The sequence below is a fragment of the Phaseolus vulgaris genome, chromosome 5 (assembly GCF_051622355.1).
Source record: "Phaseolus vulgaris cultivar YP4 chromosome 5, ASM5162235v1, whole genome shotgun sequence".
Lineage (NCBI taxonomy): Eukaryota > Viridiplantae > Streptophyta > Magnoliopsida > Fabales > Fabaceae > Phaseolus > Phaseolus vulgaris.
The window spans coordinates 10,913,840-10,933,991 of record NC_143502.1 but is presented as its reverse complement, the minus strand read 5'-3'; the positions used below and the strand labels follow the sequence as shown (position 1 = coordinate 10,933,991).

The following is a 20,152-nucleotide window of genomic DNA, read 5'->3' as shown; positions in this document are numbered from 1 at the left end:
CGGGAGGTATTTTTAGGGTTCGGACCTAAACAACAATACTTAACATTTTTTAGTGCTAGGAATAGACTTGAAATGTTAATTGCTATTAAACGTCTGAGCTTCGTTCTAAGTTGTTCTTATAATTATGCGAGGGATCGATAGTTAGGGGACATTTTTAAGGATTTTATATGCGAGGAATCGATATAGATGATTTTTATACGGGCATCAATTTCAATCAAAGAACTTAATATTGACATGCTAATCAAAATACATGAGAGTGAGAGAGATGAAACCTAATCCCTATTTTTCCAATTGAAACAACTAATTCTTTGTCTGTTTTTCTTATTGATCATTGCCAACAGAACCACTTTCAATACACTTTTAATTGTTTTGTTCTATATTTAGCGATTATTGTACTTGATAATTCACTGTTCCTTGTGGGATCGATATCCGTCCTTAGGGACAATTATTACTTCTGACAAAGCGGTGCACTTGCCGTAAAAAGTCATCAAGTTTTTGGGTTTACCTAACATTAAATTTCAGGATAACAGGCTCTGTGATGCTTGAGTGAAAGGTAAACAAATCAGATCCTCTTTCAATTCAAAAGATATTGTTTCTACAAAAAATCCATTGGATGTATTACATATGGACTTCTTTGGACCATCTAGAGTTGCTAGCTTGGCTGGAAATTTGTATGCTTTAGTTGTTATGGATGACTACTCTAGATTTACATGGACTCTGTTTCTTGCACATAAAAATGATGCTTATAATGCCTTTAAGAAATTAGCAAAGGTTTTACATAATGAAAATGGTTGCTGCATAAAATCAATTCGAAGTGATCATGGGGGAGAGTTTCAGAATGCTAGATTTGAGAGGTTCTGTAAGAAGCATGGGATATCACATACCTTTTCAGCCCCTAGGACTCCCCAACAAAACGGTGTAGTTGAAAGGAAAAACAGATCATTAGAGGAACTAGCTAGAACTATGTTAAATGAATCTAGGCTTCCTAAGTATTTTTGGGCAGATGCAGTCTATACTGCAGCTTATGTGTTAAACAGAACCTTAATTAGACTCATTCTTAAGAAAACTCCATATGAATTGTATAAGGGTAGGAAACCTAGTGTGAGCCACCTTAGAGTGTTTGGGTGTAAATGCTTTGTATTGAATAATGGCAAAGAAAATCTAGGTAAGTTTGATGTTAAATCTGATGAAGGTGTGCACATTGGTTATGCTTTGAATGGTCATGCATATAGAGTCTTCAATAAAAGGTTGCTCATAGTAGAAGAATAAATGCATGTTGTATTTGATGAAGCTGATCATAGCATATCTAAAACTGTTGTTGATGACCTTGACTATAATGAATTTAAATTTGTTTTAGATCAAAATGAATCGATTCATATTGATACTGTTGATATACATGCTATGCAAGAACCTACTGTGTCAGTAGGTTTGCCAAAAGAGTGGAAAACCCTGAGAGACCTAACCCTTGATAATGTCATTGGGAACATTGAGAAAGGAGTGTCAACTAGAAAATCCTTGAATAACTTCTGGAAACAATGGCCTTTCTATCTCAAGTGGAACCCAAAAATCTGAATGAAGCCCTCAAGGACAGCAACTGGATTCTGGCCATGCAAGAGGAACTGAATCAATTTGCTCTTAATGAGGTCTGGACTCTTGTTCCTAGAATACCTAAGATGAATATAATTGGAACAAAATGGGTATTCAGAAATAAGATGGATGAGCATGGGGTGATTACCAGAAATAAGGCTAGGCTAGTGGCTAAAGGGTATAATCAAGAAGAAGGAATAGACTATGATGAGACATATGCACCAGTGGCTCGGCTAGAAGCTGTTAGATTGTTACTTGCCTTCTCTTGCATCAAAGGGTTCAAGCTATTCCAAATGGATGTGAAGAGTGCCTTCTTGAATGGTTATATAAATAAAGAGGTATTCGTTTCACAGCCACCAGATTTAGAAGACCATCAACATCTAGGACACGTTTTCAAACTCAAAAAGGCTCTCTATGGGCTCAAGCAAGCTCCTAGGCAATGGTATGAGAGGCTAAGTGATTTCCTCACCTCACAAGGCTATGACAGAGGCACATCAGATGAGACCTTGTTCATTAAGAAGAAAGGGGATGATACAATTTTAGTACAAGTATATGTGGATGACATCATTTTTGGATCAAACAATGGAGAATTGTGTGAAACTTTTGTGGAAATCATGAAGAGTGAGTTTGAAATGTCAATGATGGGTGAGTTGAACTATTTTCTAGGCTTGCAGGTCAAACAACTCAAGGATGGCATTTTCTTGAATCAAGCCAAGTATTGCAAGGATTTGCTGAGAAAATTTGAAATGGACAAGTGCAAACCAATCAGCACACCCTTCTCAACTACCTATCACTTGGATCATGAAGAAGCTGGAATTCCTGTTGATGAAACCAAATACAGAGGACTCATAGGATCTCTACTGTATCTCACTGCCAGCAGGCCTGACATAATGTTTGCAGTGTGCATTTGTGCTCGGTTTCAATCTGCTCCTAAAGAATCACACTACAATGCTGCCAAAAGGATTATGAAATATTTGCAAGGAACTAAAGAAGTTGGCTTGTGGTATCCAGGTAACATTTCATTGAGTTTGACTGGCTATTCTGATTCAGACTTTGTAGGTTGCAAAATTGATAGGAAGAGCACCAGTGGTACCTGTCACTTGCTTGGATCAAGCTTGATCTCATGGCAATGCAAAAAACAGGCATGTGTTGCTCTCTCCACTACTGAAGCAGAGTACATTGTAGCAGGGAGTTGTTGTGCTCAAACCATATGGCTAAGACAACAATTGAATGACTTTGGTATCTTACTTAACCATATACCTCTGCTGTGTGATAACACAAGTGCAATCAACTTAACCAAAAATCCTGTTATGCATTCAAGAACCAAACACATTGAAATTAGGCATCATTTCCTAAGGGAACACATTTCAAATGGAACATGTGAGATTAAGTTCATTGGTACAGATTTATAGCTTGCAGATTTGTTCACAAAACCATTGGCTAAAGATAGGTTTAACTTTTTGCTAAATGAATTGGGAATTATAAATGTCAATTGTACCTCACAATGAAAAATTAAATCTGTTTATTTGCAATTAAATGTGTTTATTTTTGGTACTGATATGCTTTGATGACTAGGAAAGAGAAATTTTGATCTTTGACAGTTTGACTGACTTAGTGGGTATTAACCACTGTACCTTTAACGGTTTTGGTCATGGTTATGTAACAGATTTGATGGTTTGGGTGCTCAATTAAGGTGTGGTATGTGTGCTTCATGACCCTAAATATTTGCTGCATATTTTCAAAGATTCTCTGCACAATTTCAGAGCATAAAATCTTCATGCATATCCATTCATAACTGCCACATCATCTCATTCATTTTACAATATAAATCTGTGTAAAAATCTGCTACCCACATTGGTTGTCCATTTTCGGTTCTCACCATTTAAAACACAAGAAATTTTTTTTTTCAACCATGGCTTCTTCTTCAAGACAGAAAAAGAAAAATCAGGCCAAGCAAAACACCTTTCAAGGTGTGCTGGAAGGCTGGTTCGCTGGAGATGAAAAGGGTATCAATGCCTAGATTCACGAAATGAGCAGAAAACAGATTAACATACCCAAGGTGCTGGATTTCAACTGGCTGAAATCAGAGAAATTGGTTGAAACAAGGTCTGCATTGAAGCACCAGAAATTGAAAAAGCTGCTGGAATTAACTGGTAATGTGTATCCTGACTTAGTTAAGGTGTTTTACACTAATCTAACCTTGGATGGAAAGAACATTGTCTCCTATGTGAAAGGAATCAAAATGAAGGTCACAAGTGATGTCTGGAATTCAGTGGCTGGAATCAAATATTCTAGTCTAAAAGTTGGAAAAGGGAACACGAGTGGGATTCAGGAGTTCAACAAACTTCAGTATTACAAAAGCTGTATGAGGAAGCATGCCGAGAGCATAAGCAGATTCCATGCAGGTCATTTGAACCTAACACCATGTCTTGTTGCCTACATTATAGCATGGCAGCTCATCCCAAGAGGTACAAATAATGCTGTTTTACATGAAGAGGATTTAATCCTTTTATACTGCATCATGAATCTGATCAAGGTTAACTGGGTGTATATCATCAATGAGCATATGCTGAAATCCAAAAGATTAACTGATTATCGCTTTCCTTATGCTATACTTGTTTCAAAATTGATTGACCACTTTGGCATTGACACTTCCAATGAGCGAAATGAAACCATCAAAGCTGTGAGTGAGATTGACAACTCAACTCTCACAAAAATGGGATTTCATAAAGTGGAGGACAGTTGGGTGATTCTCAAAGGTAAGGATTCTCAAGAAGAACATGGAGCCTCAAACCTCAACAATGAAGATGGAGATGAGGATGTTCCCATGAAAGATGACACGGTTCAAGCTGCAGAACACTCATGTTATGTTATCCATCACTCCTATGGGCAAGAACCATTTGTTGGTCATGCTGGAAGTCATAGGACAAGCTCTCCATCTGTAGAAATCAGAGAAGATTCACCAGCTCCCCAATCAGTGCATGAAGAAGCTGCTGCAACTCATCAGAATACTATTGTTGCCTATCAAACTCCAGAATACAGAGGTGAACCATTATCTATGTTTGAAAGGCAAGATTTGTATCGCCTTGATGCCATGACAGCAGAACAAAGAGCATATTTTGAGACCACTCAAGCAAGGTTTCAGCACCTTCATGATCAAATTGAAAGAGTTCAGTTGCAGCTTGTAGAGTTATATTACAAAGATTAGAAGTATCTTGCTTTTCATGCTTTTTTTTCATCAGTTTATATTTCTGCAATGTTGAACAATTTGTATTTGTTTCTGGACTGTTATGGTTGTGTTTCTGTTTTATCTTTCTCTATGCTTAAATGTTGTTTGATGAATCCAAAGGGGGAGAAAAATAGCTCACCATGCTAGGTGAAGCTTAGCTGAAACAGGAAGTTACATTCTGCACCTTAAAACTAATTCACATGTTATGCAATGTTTCAATTTTCTCGTTTAGTATTTGGTGCAGTACATGTTCTCAAAGCAACAGAGCTATGGGGTTTTGTCTCCATCAAACAGGGGGAGATTGTTGAAGATGGTTGTTGTCCCTTCAAGACATGTGTTTGATGAAGCCATTTGTGTACATTTCATGTATAGTTGTATTTGCTTTAAGAATGTCTTAGGTATAGGTTAGAGGTTGTTTAAGAGTAGGCTCTCACCTCTTAACCCCTGACCATGTGATAAGAGCAAGCACAAATTTTCTGAAATTATTTTTCACATGTTTTGCAAAAAACACCTTTACTGCATAAAAATAAATCTATTCTTTTCTAAATAAACAGATTCTTTTTAAAACTGATGCATTGACTAAGGCTTTTTGAAAATCAGGTTTTGTGCATCAAGTATTTTGACTAAGTCTTCTCTCTTTCAAAACAACTGTGTTTCGATAGTTAAGTCTTTTCTGTTCTCGTTTTGAAAAATAAATTTGTTCATCTGTAAATGAATAGATTCTTTAGTCTGGTGTCATGTTTATCTTAAACGGTTTTTCGTTTTGTCCCTGCACCAGAATGGTTGATTGAGTCTCCTTTACATAACAAATTCTCTAACTCCTTTTGAAAATAAATCTGTTCTTTTTATTTTCAATATGTTCTTTTTATAACAACTTTAACTGTTTTTTGAAAATCTGTTATAGGTTGTTTTTCTATAAAAAGAAAACTTGTTCCTGCGTTTAAAAGCGAATCATACATTTGAGAAAACAAGTTTTACATCAGAGAAGTAAGGATTTACAGAGAATTAGCATGTGTTCTTGAAAGATTTCAAAAATCAAAACTGTGTTTGTTCTTGTTTGGTTCTAAGGCTTGGTGAGAAGTGCTGCTACTGTTTGAGCAATCTGTTCTACTGGTTTAAGGCAGATTTCTGCATCCTCTATCAGGTGTATTCGTTTCATATTTCTTTTCTTGTAAAAGTGTGATTGTAAACTCTTCTTGATAGGGTTTCTTGAAGAGTGTGTGTTGAAATAGTGTTTTTCAGCAAGTGTGTCAAGTTTCTTGTAGGGTTCAAGAACAGTGGTTGTGTAAGTGTGTTTGGTACATTTTGTTTAGTAGATTTCACCTTGGATTAGGTGAGACTGGATGTAGCTCATTTGAGTGAACCAGTATAACTGTTGTGTGTTCATTTCTCTTCATCCCTGCACTCGAATCCTTGTTTATCTGTCAGAAATTGAATCTGTTCAATTAAAAATAAATTTGTTCTTCCTGGGCTTGTTCATACTGTTCTTATTTTCTGGAAAATCAGTTTGGTTCTGTTAAGAAGTTATATGAACTGTTAATTACAACTGAAACAACTTGTTTGTGATAGGTTACCCAATTGATTGATAAGCTAATAATTGAACCTTTATCACTTGCTTAAAAATTGAAGGTTACTGTTTTTGCTGTTCATTGTTTTTTTCTCTAATATTAGTGTGTGTGTGTGGCTCGCAAATTAATCTGTATAATCTCAAGAATAACTTGGTTGATATAAACGTTTTCAAACATAAACAGTGTCAAAATAAATCTGTTCATTTCCAAATAAATCGATTTATTTACTGTGTACTGTGATAAAATATGATTCCGCGCAAAACTTTTAAAAGGTCAATTCACCCCCCCCCCCCTCCCTCTTGAACTTTGACACTATTAAACCCAACACTTTTTATACTAGTTTTTGAATTATGGAAATGAAATGTCAATAATTTTAATCATGCATAATTTTCAATAACTCCAATTTTCACAAAAATTTTGGGATTCAATATAAGTGAACACTTGAAATCTTTTGTTTGGAACTTAAATCTACTTCTACTAAAACAAGTTTCTAATTACTTTTCAAACTTTCAAAATTAAAAGCAAAGTAAATAGAATCAAAGTAAGGACTCCTAGAACACCAATGAACATATGACTCAAAGCAAAAGGCAAGAACACAATAAGATACACACATAACAATCCAAAAGCGAAACAAAGCTATGGAAAATAAAATGGCCGAATGAAATTGCAAGAAAAATAAAGGGCTGAAAATTAAATTGCAAGAATGTAAAGACAAGAATTTAAAAGTAGTTGAATTTAAAGACAAGAAATTAAAGGTACTTGAATTTAAAGACAAGAAATTAAAGGTGCTTGAATATAAAGAATGTAAAGTGTCAATCAACTCAAAGCAAAATAAACTCAAGAACCTAAGCTCTGATAACCACATGATGTGAGTTGATTTTTAGATGTTTTCATTTTGGTGACACTTTACTTTAAGGATTGAGATTTTAGGAGTTTATGAGTGAAGACCTTAGGAAAATCCCCACTGGACATTAACTTAACCAAGTGGTTAAGTATATGTGAAGGTTCATTTCACAAAGGCAAAGATAAAAGGCAAGATATGGTGAGAATGGATGCAAACTCAATTAATTCATGGCAAAACCAAAAACATAAACCAAGGAAGAAAACAACGACAATGAACATAAATGGAAGGCGAAATGAAGGATAATGGAAGAAGGAAACTTATGGAAAAGAATAGTGATGATCACGCCACTTGATGGGTGGTAACCATCAAGATGAGTGGAAGGTCGTCACTTGAGAGCTTCATTCTCATCCAGATAAGACCAAGGGAGAGGAGATAGCACTCACTCAAGGTCATACAAATTGTGCAGAGTTTCTTTACTTCATTCAATTCAACATGAGAAATACAAAGGGTGAGACCTCCTATTTATAAGAAAATGAGTCTTGGAGAATAAGAAGGAGGGTATGATGGGAAAATGACACATATGGTGTGTCTAAGGTATTGACCTTGGTCAATGTCGTACCATCACTCACATTTTAGAAGGTAGGTTTAGCTTCCTTCCCTAAAGGACTTCTCATAGGTCCAATTTGATAACTACACCTCCTATTTATGCTATATGAACCTACTCTAGCTTATTCTATTATTTGGACCCCTCAAGTGAGCCCAAATTATTTACAACATATTCTAATTATTAAGAAGACTGGCAGGAAGAACATTAGGTGCTTTGGTCTTTGTCCATTTCTCCCTCTGGTGAGGTCTCCACTTGTATGCTGAGATGACTTTTCATAGTGTGAATGGTCATTTGAATCCTTGTTCATCTTCTTGTTGGCTTGGCTTGTATCACATAAGGAGTATTTTTCTCCAATAAAGCTGTCAAAGGCGTTGCAATCTTACCATACCCCAGAATAAAGCGTCTATAGTAGTCAGACAGTCCAAAAATCCATGCAACTCCTTTAAATTTGTAGGTTGTGGTCGTTCTTGAACAACCCAAATTTTTTCTGGATCAGGTTGGACTCCTTGCATAGAAATTTGATGTCCCAAATAATTTACATGTGTCTTTCCAAAACTACATTAATTTTATTAATAAACAAAACATGATTTCGTAATATGGTCAAGGTTATGGCAATGCATTTAATATGGTATGCCCAAGTTTTAGTATAGATTAATATATCATCAAAGAAAACCAATATGAATTTCCTTAAATGAGGGCAAAAAATATCATTCATAAGATTTTGAAATGTAGTGGGAGCATTACTAAGACCAAAAGGAAAAACTACCTACTCATACACCCACTATGAGTCTTAAAAGTTGTTTGGTAAATATTTTATGCATGCATTCTAACCTGATTATATCTACTTCTTAGGTCTAATTTTGAAAAATAAGTAGCCCCATATAATTTACCCAAAAGATCTTCACTCAAGGTTTTAGGAAATTTATTTTTAATAGTCATGGTATTAAGTTTTCTAAAATCATCTTTCTTTTTAACTAAAACCAAGGGAGAAGCATAACAACTAGAACTCTCCCTAATAAATCCAGTCGATAACAATTGTTTTATTTGTCTTTCAATTTTAGTTCTCTGGTTATGAGGATACTAATAGATTTCAAAGTAACAGAAACATCACTATTTAAAATGATTTATAACCATACCTTTTAGCCAATGGAAGTTGGGTAGGTTCTTGAAAAACATCTTCAAACTGATTTAATAAATTGTCCAATTGATGTTGTTGTTCTACACTCAATGCAGAAGCTGAGAATGTGATGCAATATGAAAAGTAGTTGCACTTTGTATGGCCAATAAAATTGGTTGACCCTTTGCAAGCTTAACTTTACTGAAAATCTGAACATTATCATTTTGTTATTTTTCTCCTACTAAAGTCACTTTATCTCCATTATGAATGAAGTTCATAGTTAGTTCCGCACAATTCCATACAATCTCCCTTAATGTTTGAAACCATTGCATGCCCAAAATAACTTCAAATTAGTACTAGGTAATACTTAAAAAATTGACCTAAAAAGTCTGATTATTAAACTGCCATTCAACACCAAGACATTGTTTAGTGATTCTGAGTGTCTATCCGAAGCCACAATTACTGAAAAATCATTGATGAAAATTGTCTTTAAACCTAATGATTTCATCTACTTCTCACTAATAAAGTTGTGGGTGCTACCTTTATCCATAAAAAATGGAACCCTTTGTTTTTTAATCATACCAGTTAACTGTAAAGTACTTCCACCAGCCACTCCTTGAAGTGCATGTAAAGAAGCATGTACTTACGAATCAGGCAACAAATTCAAACTTTGTGTTATTAAATTCATCTTAACATCTTTGTCTAAATGATCCTCCTCCCGCATTTGATTTTGGGAAATAAAAATAACATTTAATTTTCCCCAAATCTTACATTTAGTTTGATGGTTCTTATCCCATTTTTCACCACAGAACCTGCACAACCTCTCAGAGATACGTTCACTAACCTTTTTCCTTGAAATAGAACCTGCAGTAGTCTTGTTGTCCAATCCTAACATCAATTTAAAGGAACTTGGTGCAACATGAGATTGTAAAGAAGTAATAGGTGCAAATTTATTGTAAACCTGGGATTGGTTCCCCTGTCTTAAAATTCCTATGTTGCTCCTCTGAATTTCCCATTGAAACCTCATGAATTCCCTTAATTGATTCTTGCAATACATCTTCCTGGAGACGAGTTAACTACATTGCTTCTTGGAGTGTAGAAGGTTTGTGTAAACGACTGATTTCTCCAATCTCACTGTTAAACTTGACAATAAAAAACTCAAAGCAATTTCTTCATAAACCATAACTTTGGCCAATATAGTATCAAAATTTTCCAAATATTCAACTAAAGAACTTCCCTATTTTAAAGATGCCATCATCAAATCTCTTATTCGCACCCTTCAAGATTTGTGTCCAAGATTGTCGTTGGAAATCAAAAGTCTTAATGTAATGATGTTGCCATGTAAAAGCCTTGCCCTCCATTAAAAGCAACAATAATCTTACTCTTTATTGTATTGGAATGTCCTCCTATTCGAAAAAATTGTTCAACTTTTGCCCTCCAATCCCGAAAATTGGTTTCATCAAATGATAGGAAATACAATTGGGTTTTATCAAGCACTGTAGAAGAATTCTTGACAATTTCTTGATTTGTGTAAGAAGGAGACAAAAATTGTTGTACAGTGCCCACGGTAGACATGAAAGAAACTAAACCTTCAACCTGTTGTAATCCTTATAAAGATTTATGAGTTGCCTCTTGGGAATCTACCACCAGTTCCTCCAAAGATTCTACCATTGTTTCTAATTTCTTACTGGTCACCATCTCACCTAGCAAACTAATACCACTTGTTAAAGTTGATTCCAACCCTAATCTCATTTCTCCTCTGGACCACTCTAACTCTCAATGTTCTCACTCTAGCGTTCACTCTCCACACACAAAAGTATGCTCTCACAACATAAATGTAGGTAGGATAGAAGTAAAATTGTTTATTTTTCATTTCTAGTACCCTTAAATGACTTATAAACACACTTTATGCTATAACACAATTGTTCTATTTAAAACAAAACAAAACCTAATTGTTCCTGCCGGTTGACTCGATTGCCTTCGTGCATCTACGATGATCACACGCCCAATTATCCCGCCTTCGTTCGTGCCTTCCTTCGATCAAACACCTGAAAATGCAAAGACAAAGGGCGCCCTAGAGGTCGTTTGCACTCTGACGCTCAAGTCAATTTTAGGACTAGGAAACACCGAAACTTAGCAGAAAAGCTCTTTGTAAACTGTGTGTATTTGCGTAAGTGCTGTGTAAAAACTTGCATACCTTATTAGGTTAGATACTACCCTTTATATACTCTATGATTTCCGTTGTTTCCGCTAACCACAATTAGGGTTACTAAATGTGTGCCTTAGCGCCGCTATCACCCACTCTTAGGGCAATCTAGCGCATAAGGCTCTCTTACTGGAGTGCAACCTCCACGGGATGACCACCTGGGTACCAACTTGTGCACCTAATCTTTGGGACCATCCATCCTAGGAGTGCCCTAGCTGTTCACGTGCCATGCATGCAGTCCACCCCTGGAACGTAACCCTCTCGGGCTTTATCTCTTTCAGTGGCTTTTTACCCGTGTTATGCCTGAACACGTCCTCCACACCACACGCATGGGCCCCTCGTGATCTAGGCTTCTCCCTACTAGTAAATGGTGTGTTGTCTGGGATCCACCTCTCGTGGCCCAGTCCCGCTGTTTGACTCGCCGAGGTCCGAGGACACGTCAACATATCCTGATGACCGAGGTCTAACCACTCCTCAATCCTTTGGGCGTACTGCTTGTGGGACCCACCTTACATGATCGAGGCCTGACCACTCCTCGATACCCTGGACGTGCCGTCTGCAAGGCGCTGGCCCATGCCGCTCGTGGGACCCAGCTTACGTGGTCTCACGTCTACTAGCAGTCAACGACGCTCGAGGACTAGTCGGTACACTAACTACTAACTTTTAACTCTGTTTTAAAAGAATTATATAACATATTCATTAACCCAAGTGTCATCACTCTCATCCTCTTCTAAGCTCTAAATGCAAAAGTCAATAATTTTTTTTTTTTTATCAGCAAAGAAGTATTAACGAAATCTATTGTTTTCATATCTCTAATTCAATTCAATATCCTTCTATTTATGATTAGGCTTCTTTTCATGATTGCTACACCTCAACCCTACCATTGTTGGATCAATTGTCACTGTGTTCCTTGTACACGTTATAATATCTTTCTATGCTTCAAGAGATCTAAACTATAAAAATGTAGGGTTTGACCAAAACGACGTCGTTTACTACATTGCGCGCCCAAGAAAGGCGCATTTAATTGAGTTTATGATCGAAACGAAAATTTGAGTAATTAACTAAACAAATATTAGAATAATGCTTCCGTCCCAACTCAATATATAATTCAATCAGAGTTTATCTATACCAGTTTTTTATCCATTATTCATAGTAAAGAATATTTAATTAAATATTTTTATAATATTATTTTCTCATCATTAAATATATTAACAATTTTATAATATTATTTACGTTTCAATATTTATAAATAATTATATTTATGTACGTAGTTTAATCAGGTGTTGATGGTCAACGGGAGTACATTTTTCCGAGGTAGATAAATTAATATGCAAAAAGATAAAGTTTAAATATTAATTGAGATAAAAATAAAGTTTAGAAGTGAAAGACAAAAGTTCGTAAAGAGAAGTAAAGTTTACCCATTCATGGACATTAAACTGAGAAACAAGGAAATTAAAACAGAAAATGCTGAATCATATGTGAAGAGAATTGCAGTTAACTTGCAAAGCTGAATTTGATAACTTTGATCTTCCACCAACTAAACTCTGAGCTGCTTGCCTCAGCATGTGGGGCAGATGGTGGGGCAACCAAACACTCACACTGAACAGTCAATGTTCAGCTCACCAGAAAAAACCTTTCTATGCTTACTTTCTATCTTTCTTTGGCTTTCTTGAAGCACTGTAACTCAACCAAACTATTTCCAAATGCCACACACCAATTGAAGTACAAGAGTACACCAAGTCAAGCCCTTTGTCCAAACACTCAAACCCCATTTGCATTACAAAACCTATAACTGGCACACAGTTTGGTGGGTTAGTTCATCTTCCTATCTTGCTCTCTATCTCCTCTTCTGCACATAACATAGCCAATACATGCATTTCTTCTCTCACTTTGCATGCATACAAACGCACAATGGGGTCACCATTCAGGCCAATCTCATGCACCAGAAAAACTCCGTACAGAATAGAAACCAGGAACTTGTCATACAAGTTGTGCAGCCAACTTGATGAGTATAGAAGTCTTTGTTTTGGTTCTAGTCCAGGGAGAGGTGCCAAGTTCATTTTGAAGGATGTGAATTGTGAGGCAAGGCCAGGGGAGCTGACTGCTATTGCTGGTCCTAGTGGAGCTGGAAAAACCACACTGCTTGAGATTCTTGCAGGGAGAATATCTCCGTGTAATAAAGTGTCTGGTCATGTGCTTGTCAATCATAGGCCTATGGATGTGAACCGGTTTAGAAGAACATCAGGGTATGTGACACAAGATGATGCTTTGTTCCCTTCACTGACAGTTAGAGAGACACTCATGTATAGTGCCATGCTGAGGCTTCCTGGGGGAAGAAAAGTAGCTGCCGTCAGAGTTGAAGAGTTGATGAAGGAGCTTGGGTTGGACCATATTGCAGATTCAAGAATTGGAGGTGCATCAGACCATGGTATATCCGGAGGGGAAAGGCGTAGAGTTTCCATTGGTGTGGACTTGGTTCATGACCCTGCAGTTATTTTGATTGATGAACCAACTTCAGGGTTGGATTCAGCATCAGCTCTTAATGTAGTCTCATTGCTTAGACTTGTGGCGTTTAATCAAGGTAAGACAATTATCTTAACTATCCACCAACCTGGTTTCCGAATCTTAGAGCTGTTTGATGGCCTCATTTTGCTGTCCGATGGATTTGTGATGCATAATGGATCATTGAATCTTCTTGAGGCTAGGCTCAAGTTAGCTGGGCACCACATTCCCGACCATGTCAATGTCCTTGAGTTTGCTCTTGATGTCATGGAAAGCTTGGTTATTCATACTTCAGAATCTGGGGACAACCAGTTTCTGCTCAAAGAGAACCAAGATCATAAAATGAGAATGCAGTACTCTAAGGTTGCCAAAGTAAAGGCAATTGCGTATTCAAATTCTCCTATGGAGGAGATTGCAATCCTGGGACAAAGATTTTGCTGCAACATATTCAGAACCAAGCAACTATTTGTCACCAGAATCCTACAGGCCATAGTAGCTGGTTTTATTCTAGGGAGCATATTTTTCAATGTTGGCAATCAACAGAGTCATGCAGCATTGCAAACAAGAAGTGGCTTCTTTGCTTTCAGCCTTACCTTTTTGTTATCATCAACAACAGAAGGCTTGCCTATTTTCTTGGCTGAGAGAAGAGGTTTTATGAGAGAGACCTCTGGAGGAGCTTATAGAGTTTCTTCCTATGTTTTAGCTAATGCCCTTGTGTTCCTTCCCTTCCTTCTATTGGTTGGTCTTCTGTACTCTACTCCAGTTTATTGGCTTGTAGGATTAAGGAAAGACATCGATGGTTTCCTTTACTTCTCCGTAGTGGTTTGGTTGGTTCTACTCATGTCGAATTCTCTTGTGGCTTGTTTCAGCGCTCTGGTCCCAAATTTCATCCTGGGGAGCTCAGTAATTGCAGGTCTAATGGGGTCTTTCTTTCTATTTTCAGGGTATTTCATATCTGAGGAAAAAATACCAAGTTACTGGATTTATATGCACTATTTGAGCCTATTCAAGTATCCATTTGAGTGTCTAATGATAAATGAGTATGGGGGAGAGCGAGGGAAAACGAGGTGCTTAGAAATTAGCAACGGAAAATGCATACTACATGGAGTTGAATTCTTAAGACAACAGGGTCTGAAAGATTCACAAAAATGGAGCAATTTGCCTGTAATGTTGAGTTTCATAGTGGGATATAGAGTGCTTAACTTTTTCATTCTTTGGTTCAGATGCTACAGGACAAGAAAATAGATCAGATTTACAAACAGTATTATTAGGTACTCGTTACAGTCCTTCCACGGATTTTCATTGTTTTTTAACCAATGATAGTGCATAGTTCATATTTATATGCAGCAAAAATCTATCACTATTTGTCCCAATAAAAAAAAGGCTATCAATTTTTTTTTCTGATTCTTCTTTATTTTCCATACTGCTATGAGCTCCTTAACGACCTCCTAATGTATAATGCAACTATTTGCACGCAATACTTACAGTGCTTTATATTCGAAGCCGAATAGTGTATACTTAAACTATTAACTCAAGAACCAGAATGATAGAAACTAAAAATGATTATTCAGTTTCTTTTCTTCACTGCAGAACCGAGTTCACTTACCAACATCGGAAAGTAACCGATGCATTACGAAAATGTAGTTGCAGACAATTATAAACAGAACATAACAAGGGCATATGCATTGAATATTTAACATCATGGACGGATTGAATATTCAATGTTAGTTCAAATCAAGGGGGGGGGGGAATCCGGTGACACAATTATAAGTCACAAACTCACCTTTCCAACCTCAAAATTTCAGTTACTAAAAGGGCAACTACTCTTTTTAAGATTCTCGGAGGTGAACATCCATCAACAACAGAATCTGCAATTTTTTCCCCTCGGGTGTGTTAGTCCAGCAGTCTATTAAAACTATGCATTTTTATTTCATGCTTTCATTTTATTTCTATCTGTACAACAAAATCGCTTACTTCTTTTAAATTGTTTCCTGATTTCAAATATTTGTTCAGAAAAAGTTGAAAACACTCTTCAGACTAGTACAAATCTTTAGAAACAGATAGAATACCAGGTATCATGACGGTATTTTTGGAATGGCAAAGTAAAAAAAAGGCAAATGCTGCATAACTCTGAGCCTAGCTCTAAGTTGTATATTTTAATTTGTAAGGTAAAACGTAGATTCAACCGAAAACAATAAAGAAAACCAACATCGCCCTGTCTAAACCAGCATTATAACCACGGCAAAGATCCAGTGAAACTCTCCCCTCCCAATTAAGTAAGAATGGTGATATATTAACTATCCCATCTTGACAAGTCTAATATGACATATATATTAATATTTTTATAATTAAAATATTATTATTATTATAATAAGGTTATCTTGGATTGTCAAAATATATTTTTTCTTTTAAGTAATTTAGATTCCGCAACATATGAAAAGCAACTATGAAAGAGAAATCAAAGTTACCAACAACCACTTATCTTGCGTTTTTAGAACTCAAGGTACAAGCCAACGAGAAATACTCAATTATTCATACACAAATATATAATAATGCATCGGTACAAAAAACTTGGCATTCAAAAATCCTACGGGCGCCCGAACACTACTGCCTTTGCAAGTTCTAGAGCTAACTTGCGTCCAAACAGCTTCTCCACAATAGCTAATGCAAACTCAATGGACGTTCCTGGGCCTCTACTGGTAATGAGATTCCCATCAACTACCACCCTGTTTTCTACTTCACTCTGATCAGATAACTTGTTGCACATTGCAGGAAAGGCAGTGGCCTTTTTACCCTGTATTGAAGAAAATAAAGAACCATGTCTCAAATTAACACCATGGTGCAATCGGAAAAGCATAGATTGGAAATAAAGTTTAAAGAAATATTTAGGCCAATCAAGCATTTTATAACACCACAAAATAATTAGAATGAAGACTCCATGGGGGAATTAGGGGAATTAGCAACAGAGTGTCTCAATGAACTTGAACATTATGTGCAGCTTGTCATGCATGCCTTTCTAAACCTTGCTGATTGTTGCAGGCCAAGTGGCCAAGTTGATTACGGAAAACCAAACCAGATGCATCTAAGAGAATTGCACGTATATTATTGTCATTTTACTGAATCATGCTTATGATCACAGATTGACCCAGAAAACAAATACCTTAAGCAAACCATGGGGCTCCAAGACTAAGGCCGGGGATGCACAAATTGCTCCATAATATTTGTTTGATTCTCTTTGTTTTTTCAGCAAATTCACCAAGGTTTCTGAGTTTGCAAATGCTTGGGCACCACCAAGTCCACCCTGTAGAAAATTGAATATATACGCAAACTAAATGTTATGTACTAATTCAATACATCGACAAAAATAAGAAGCCACCTTACAGGTAACACAATAAGGTCATATGAAAGTTTGGCTGCTTCGTCAAGGAGCATGTCTGCCTCCAGTTTAACTTTGCGTGATGCCACAATCTCTAGTTTATCCTCAACAGAAGCAACCACAACATTTGCCTTTGCTCTTCGCAGCATATCAATGATGATCACAGCTTCCATTTCCTCTGAACCATTAGCAATTGGTACAAGAATCTGAAAAGAAGATAAGTGCAAGTAACAATGCATGTCAAAGTTACAAATCCAATGACAAAATTTATCTTTGAAGGGTGCATACACACTCCTTCCAAAGAAATTCTAAATAATGATAGATAGTCCAGTTTTTTTTCAGAGATATTATTTTCAATGGACAGAAATTCTGCAGCAAAAATGTCAAAATCTCACCTGGGGTGGATTGTCAAATGTCCACTGCACTGGGTTAAACTCCTTGAAAGTATGTTCATCATCATGATTGGAACGCATGACCTGAACGTTCAATTACACACAAACCTGATGAGAGAAAGGAAAATAATTTACATCATAGCAAGGATCTGATATAATAAAGCATTAAAAAATAGCACTTTTATTGTATGTCAAAAATTCAGCAGTAGAAGGCTCAATGCACCCATGTGCAACAGTTCACTCATACATTACCAATAAACTTATCTTACATGTGATAAAAATTGTTTTTTCTTTATTTGGTTCCACCCCAGGGAAGGAAGAGGGCCAAGAGGGTGTGCTCTCCTACAAAGTCTTTACTGTTAGACTTCAACAATGTAGCACAAACATGTGTTGCGTTTTTCAGTTCTGTCTAACACTCAGTTCCCATCCCTGTTTCTGTGGATATACATGTCTGCATGTTGACATTAATAGAGCAGAGCAGAGCACATCTAGCTTCAGCCAGTTATGAACACTCAATGTTTCAATTCCACGGGTGTCCACCTTTTGTAATTAACCACAAACAGCTCGGAAAAGTTACAGTATTAGACCTTTGGAAAACTCAAGCACTTAACTTTCAAAGAAGCTCTCTTTTTAAAATTTTCCCAGAGCTGAAGTACATGAGTTGGTTTTAGCTTTTGGGAGAAGCTCAATTCATTTCACTACCTAATTTTTTTCTTCTATTAATATTTATGGAGAAATTTATCCAAATAAAACCTTAATTATAAACCACAACAACTTTTTTTTAGTATATTTTTCTCTACCTGGTTTCAGCAGCAAAATCATCTTTGAGATGCAGACAAAGCCTCAAATATGTTCATAAATGGAAATCTTTTCCTGGAATTATTATCTTCAAATCCCAATTCCCAGACCTAACACATACCTATTTTGATTTCCAGATATCACAAAACATGCTAGAGAGGGTTTCCCAACCATATTAATTCCCCCGGATACTGACAGATTAGACATATTATCAGTTATAAGTAGACATCAAGGTTGTAGATATAAAAAGGGTATCAGGCTATCAGATGATAGCATGAGAGGAGAGATGAACTAACCATGACCATTTAATTTTACAATGATGATGATGATGATCAATTTCATTTCAATCTAATCTGATCACCCACATATAATATTATAGTTTAGATTAATTCCTCCCACCAGTCACCTGAAATGCAACACGTTGGTGTATACTACATTTCTTTGCATTTAAAAAATAAATAGAATTGTCAAGGCACGAATTAAATCCTCACCAGTGGGCCAGCAACTTCATCTGCTTTCTCTTTTCCAATTAACTGCTCAATCAGCGCAAGAGCAAACTCCATGGTAGTTCCCGGAGCTCGACTGGTCACTGCTCTGCCATCCACCTGCACCCTAGACTCGACAGTAGTGGCTGCGTAAGAGGCCAATTTCTCCATCAATGCAGGAAAACCAGTTGCCTGTCCAACAACCACACACACAGAGTCACAAAAACCATCACCACCAGCAACACAACATAACAAAGTGGATTGCAAAGCAAACTTTACCTTCAATCCATTCAGCAAACCCCAAGGTCCAAGCACTACCGCAGGAGCAGCACACACCGCAGCATAAAGCCGTCCTTCCTCCACATGCTTCTTCACCAATCCCTCCAAAACCTTACAGTCCCTCAGATTTTCAACACCCGGTATCCCTCCCTACACACACAAATAACAACAATAATTAGTAATCGTCAGTTCTTACCTTCTAAAAAGTGTTTAACAGAGATGCTTTGGCAGTGTAAATACTTTTACACAGTCAATTAATGAGAAACTATTATCATACTTTGTGATTGAATCACACACACACGCATGACACTCTTCATGAACTCAACGATGGACAAATTAGGATTAAATCTAACAATGATGAAGACAAATTAACCAGTCAATCAATCCATGATGTTAAATAACAATTTAGAACTAATAACTAATCAATAAATGGAAAACGTCTTAAATTCGATTATCAACGCTAAACACAATCTCTCGAAAGACAGAGGGAGAGGTACAGGGATGGCGACGAGGTCAAAGGAGGTGCCGGCGACGTCGGAGACGGAGGCGTCTGCGAGGATCTTGACATCGTGGCGAGCAAGGACGGAGAGGTTGGCGGAGTCAGAGGCGACTGTAACGTCGGCGGCAGCGCGGCGGAGGACGTCGACAATGATGACGGCCTCCATGGGCTCGGAGCCGTTGGCGATTGGAAGCAAGACCTTGTGAGAAGTGGCCATGAGAGCAGTGGAAGAGAGTGAGGGAGTGAAGAAGGAGAAACGATTGTTGTTATTGTTGTTGAGTTTGGGTTTGGAAGTGAGAGTGAGAGAAAGTGTGTGAGGGAAGAATGGTATCTGACGCAATGCCATTTGTGCCTTCTTTTTGCCCTTCTTCTTCAGACGTGTCCCTTCGTCTACGTGTCTCCTTCATGTTGCCTTTTCTATATCCTCTACTTTCACATGCTATGCTACTAAGTAATTTATCGATCATGAACACGATTCTGATTAGGTAATGAAATCGTGAGGTCGTGCATTGTGAATATGATTTCACTATACTTTTAATACATCTAAAATTATATGTGGGGATGACAATTATTAAAATTATATTAAGTGAGTATGACTTCAAGTTAATTTTTTTTTTCAAAATTTTGTTCGTTTTTTTTTTTAAGGAATAATTAATTAAATAA

At 36.8% G+C, this 20,152-nt stretch overlaps 2 protein-coding genes across 7 annotated transcripts; one reads left to right on the top strand and one right to left on the bottom strand.

The window, feature by feature from the left end:
• The first annotated feature begins 12,950 nt into the window (after positions 1–12,950).
• ABCG10 (ABC-2 type transporter family protein) lies at positions 12,951–15,062 on the top strand. 2 transcript variants are annotated; one of them, XM_090301988.1, is made up of 2 exons: positions 12,951–13,739; positions 14,604–15,062. In XM_090301988.1, exons 1-2 carry the CDS (start codon positions 13,070–13,072, stop codon positions 14,903–14,905), a joined length of 972 nt encoding a protein of 323 aa, XP_090158114.1. In that variant the 5' UTR covers positions 12,951–13,069; the 3' UTR covers positions 14,906–15,062. The 2 variants fall into 2 exon arrangements, with proteins under 2 accessions (XP_090158114.1, XP_068499607.1); XM_068643506.2 differs by having other exon boundaries at positions 12,951–15,062.
• A 1,062-nt stretch (positions 15,063–16,124) lies between these two features.
• DJ1B (Class I glutamine amidotransferase-like superfamily protein) lies at positions 16,125–19,942 on the bottom strand. 5 transcript variants are annotated; one of them, XR_016520900.1, is made up of 8 exons: positions 19,488–19,942; positions 18,991–19,140; positions 18,718–18,903; positions 17,698–18,632; positions 17,432–17,536; positions 17,042–17,242; positions 16,821–16,961; positions 16,125–16,454 (listed from the first exon to the last, which is right to left on the bottom strand). XR_016520900.1 is itself a non-coding variant. In XM_068643505.2 (7 exons), exons 1-7 carry the CDS (start codon positions 19,833–19,835, stop codon positions 16,248–16,250), a joined length of 1,314 nt encoding a protein of 437 aa, XP_068499606.2. In that variant the 5' UTR covers positions 19,836–19,942; the 3' UTR covers positions 16,125–16,247. The 5 variants fall into 5 exon arrangements, 2 of the variants coding, with proteins under 2 accessions (XP_068499606.2, XP_090158304.1); XR_016520901.1 differs by having other exon boundaries at positions 18,523–18,632; XR_016520902.1 differs by lacking the exon at positions 17,698–18,632.
• Between the last annotated feature and the right edge of the window lie 210 nt (positions 19,943–20,152).

What these genes read in the sequence shown, in the direction of transcription:
- ABCG10 (XM_068643506.2), top strand. Translation starts at nt 13,070, where the DNA reads ATGGGGTCACCATTCAGGCCAATCTCATGCACCAGAAAAACTCCGTAC.
- DJ1B (XM_068643505.2), bottom strand. Translation starts at nt 19,835, where the DNA reads ATGGCATTGCGTCAGATACCATTCTTCCCTCACACACTTTCTCTCACT. An exon ending in TTGACCTCGTCGCCATCCCT is followed by an intron (nt 19,141 to 19,487) that starts GTACCTCTCCCT and finishes TTGTGTGTGTAG; the next exon opens with GGAGGGATACCGGGTGTTGA. An exon ending in ATGAAGTTGCTGGCCCACTG is followed by an intron (nt 17,513 to 18,717) that starts GTGAGGATTTAA and finishes TTGAACGTTCAG; the next exon opens with GTCATGCGTTCCAATCATGA.